General features: G+C 35.6%; 1 protein-coding gene across 1 annotated transcript in view; it reads left to right on the top strand.

Moving 5' to 3' along the window:
* The window catches only part of GMCL1 (germ cell-less 1, spermatogenesis associated), an 87,514-nt gene extending 85,825 nt beyond the window's left edge, over positions 1–1,689 (top strand). The window contains exon 14 of the mRNA XM_007940094.2: positions 1,570–1,689. Within this exon, the coding sequence (XP_007938285.1) occupies positions 1,570–1,689 (120 nt within the window). The remainder of the gene's footprint in view (positions 1–1,569) is intronic.
* Positions 1,690–3,965: the final 2,276 nt, after the last annotated feature.

A 3,965-nucleotide genomic window follows, 5' to 3' on the forward strand; every position in this document is an offset into this window, starting at 1 on the left:
GGTGTTAAGTGAAGAATATTGAATATACTTGGACTGCCAGAATAATGAACAAATCTGTGTTGGAAGAAGTAGAGCCAGAATGCTCTGTAGAAATAAGGATGGCGAGACTTTGTTTCACATAATTTGGACATGTTATTAGGAAGCATCAGTCCCTGCAACAGGACATCATGCTTGGTGAAATAAGTCAGTGAAAAAGAGGATGAGCCTCAGTGAGATGGACTGACAGAGTGGCTGCAACAGTGGGGTCAGGCATAGCAAGGATTGTGAGCCTGTTGCAGGACTGGGCAGTGTTCCATTCTGTTGTATATGGGGTTGCTGAGTCAGCCAACTCAATGGCAGCTAACAACAAGAGAGATTTCACGTCTGTATATGTCATTTTCATTCCCTTCCTCCTTTATCCAAATTATGTTGCTTTTCGCCCAACACAGATGCTGTGTCCAGTTGAGCATACCTTGGTCACTCAGATTATCCTAGTTTTAGTGTCCATTCACTACAGCAGCACGTGCCTCAGTTAAAAAAAAAAAAAAAAAAAAATCAAAACTCTAGATTGAAACAGTGATTAATAAGATTTTCTCCAAAATGTATAGAATAAAGTGAATCTAGTAATGCATATTTTTGTGAAGAATGTATTCAAGTATTAAAAAGTAGGAATTTTAATCCCAATGCTACTTCTTTTATTCAGGGGATCTCTTCTATTCACCAAATGCTAGTAAAATGTATGTGAGATTACTGGAATGGAGGTCTGTGACATGAGTAATGGTAACATTTGTGGCTCCTCAGATGTAGTATCAAGTCCTGTGTGTGTGCATTAATGTAACTAAACTTGAAAGTGCTTTCACGTAATGTATTTTACATTCCAAGTAATAAACAATGTATTTGTCATAGGGTCAGTGGGAAATCTTAGACAAAATTTGGATCCAGCTTGTCAGTGTTCATAATGACTTCCCACTTTTATCCCTAAGGGCCATCAGAAATTGAAGCGAACTGAGAAGTGTATATATTTCTGAAGAATGTATCTGTTCATGAGATGTGTAGGTAGCTGTAGAAATTTTGCAGTAATAAAAATAACCACCATTATTGAGTACATGGGCGCTCTGGTGGTATAGTGCCTAAGGCATTTGACTGCTAACCATAAGGATGGCGGTTCAAACCAACCAGCCACTCCTCAGAAGGAAGGTTGGGCAATCTACTTCCGTGGTGATAGCACCTTGGAAACCCTAGGAGGGGTTGCTATGAGTCAGATCTGACTCGACAGCAGTGGGTATTGAGTACATAATATGTGACTGGCTGTGCTAAACATGCATTGCCCTTTTAATCTTCAGTGTAGTCCTATAAGGTGGGTAATCTTTATTGTCCTATTTTTCAGTATGGAAGCGGCAGTTCACAAAGTCAGTGACTTGTTCAAAACCACACTGCTAGTGGGTGGGAATTTTAAGACTTGAACTGTGGCTCTAAGACTCCAGAATGCAAGCTCTTAGCCACAGTCTGTCATTCAATTCAAGTTTGTTGTTTTTTAATAATATGAGTATAAAGTTGTCTTAGCATTAAAGTTACAAATTTGTTTTATAGGAACAAGTGGTGATGAACTTGGACAGCAGGCTTCTGGTCTTCCCTTTATATATCTGCTGCAACTTCCTGTATATATCACCAGAAAAGAGACCTGATAATAATTGTCACCCAGAAAACTGAGGATCTCATCAGTTGAAACCAGTAGCACTTTGGAAACTTTTTAGGCCAGCTTTAATTTAATGGCTCTACATATAATCACATCTAAGGTGACTAATAACGACAAAGGCCTTATGAACTATAACAGATAATAGAGAAGACTATTCTTATCCTCATTACATTTCTATGCATATAAGAAAAAACATTTTAAAGCCAAGAAAATATCTGTCAAACCATTTATGTTACAAAGATGTCAACTCATGCTTTTGATTAGCATCAGTACAGAATTGCTGTAGATAAATCCCACATGTCTCTGCAACCAAATACACATTTAATTTTTAGTTTAAACTTTGACCCTCTCTGATGTTAGTGAACCTCAGTTATCCATCTGTAAATTTATTTTTTATTTGGCTAAAAGATTAAAGGAATCATTTATATGGCCAATTATATATGCCCTTTCAATCTGTACATTGATGTTCTGTACAATTTTATTATTAGGTCATGAATTATTTATGTACCAGATACTACACTTTAAATATTTTCATATTGTCTAATCTTTAGAATTATTTATGTTCAGATTTTATTTGGGAATCCTACTTCCTACTTAAGCTCAGGACTTTAAAACCTCTGAATTGAGTGCCTTTGAGTTACACATGCTAATAGAAATTTCATACTAAAAATGTAAATAAGGTTGGTATGTCTAATACAGAAGCTGGATAATAAAGCATTAATGTAAAAAATAGAATTTATTTTTTCCAAAAATGAGATGTATACTTGTCATTATTTATATACATTGGCAGCTTGTGTTTACTGCTGTTCTGAGAATAGCCATGCTCATTTTCCTTTCCATGAGAATAAGTACTTTTTGTGGTTAATGTATATTTTTAGTATGTTGAAAAGAAATGGGAATCATTTTTATGTATCTGTACAAATAAGAATTTGGAAAAAAAAAATAAACTCTTATATAAAATGAACAAAAAAAATCTCAGAGGAATAAGTAGATTATCAGAATATTTTTTTCTTTTCAGTTAGATTTTTTTTTTGCCCCAATTAAATTAACTTTTGAAATTTATGCATAATTTTCTTCCTCCAGTCTCATAAATTACTTTTGTCCTTTTCAAGGAACCTTTTAAATGTCTTTTCTACCTCTACCCCACAGACCTGTAATTTAAATATTTCTAATACAATGATATGGCTGTCAATGATACCGAGAAACTGTCTTAGTTTTATATTTGACTACAAATATATCTCTTCATGACATGCTGTCATTGTCTAGCATCATAGCATGAGAGGTTCCTTACCCTATACATATTAAGAAATACATAAATAGTATATAATTATTAAACTTGCAGTAAATTGAATTACTTAAAAATGTTTACAAATTTGGGGACTAAAGATAAAATCTGAGTTTATAATGAGTAAAATTAACTATTTAATTTCACTTACATAAATTAACTAACCAAATTAGAATTATATGTTCTTTCCTGGCCAAACTGCTTATGTCATCCACAGACAAGATGATTATTTCTTTAGTCACAGACAGGGATCTGAGAAATAGATAACTGTCAGCTAGCACTTCACATTATAGGAAAAATCTGCTTTTGTTTTCTTACACAATGCTTTTTTTTTTTTACTATTGTGATTTGAGTGAAAATTTACAGAGCAGTTTCATTTTCCATACAACAGTTAATACACATTTGTTTCATGACATTGACTGCACTCCCCATAATGTAACAGCTCTCTTCCGACTTCCTCCCTGTGCTTATCTTTTCCCTGTGTCCTTCTTTCCTATGCATTCCTGCCCTCCGAGCTATCTCCCTGAGCAAAAACTGCCCTTCTGATCTCCCATGGCTTACTGTTCTACAGAGTACACCTAGCTGGTACAGATCTTCACCTTTCACACCTGTTGTTTGGCTGGAAGCCACAGAAGTGAGTTCAATTCCACACCCAAAGGGTGACAAGGGGCCTAGTCTTGAGGGTTTCAGCAGCCTCTATCAGACCAGTAAGCTTGGTCTTTCTTATGATTTTGAGTTTTGTTCCACATTTTTCTTGCACTCTATCCAGGATCTCCTACACTGATCCTATTCTGAGTGGTTTATAGTGGTAATGGGGCACCATCTCTTCTGGTCAAAGGGTCATGCAGGCTGAGGTTCACATGGTCCACTATTAGTCTCTTGGACTAATTGTGTCCATGCATCTTTGGTTTTCTTCATTCTTATTTGCTCTGAACAAAGAGAGACCAATTGTTGCATCTTAGGTGGCCGCTTGTAAGCTCTTAAGACCATAGTCGCAATGCACCA

The sequence above is a fragment of the Orycteropus afer genome, unplaced genomic scaffold (assembly GCF_000298275.1).
Source record: "Orycteropus afer afer isolate SDZICR_OR568_19922 unplaced genomic scaffold, OryAfe1.0 scaffold00065, whole genome shotgun sequence".
Classification (NCBI taxonomy): domain Eukaryota; kingdom Metazoa; phylum Chordata; class Mammalia; order Tubulidentata; family Orycteropodidae; genus Orycteropus; species Orycteropus afer.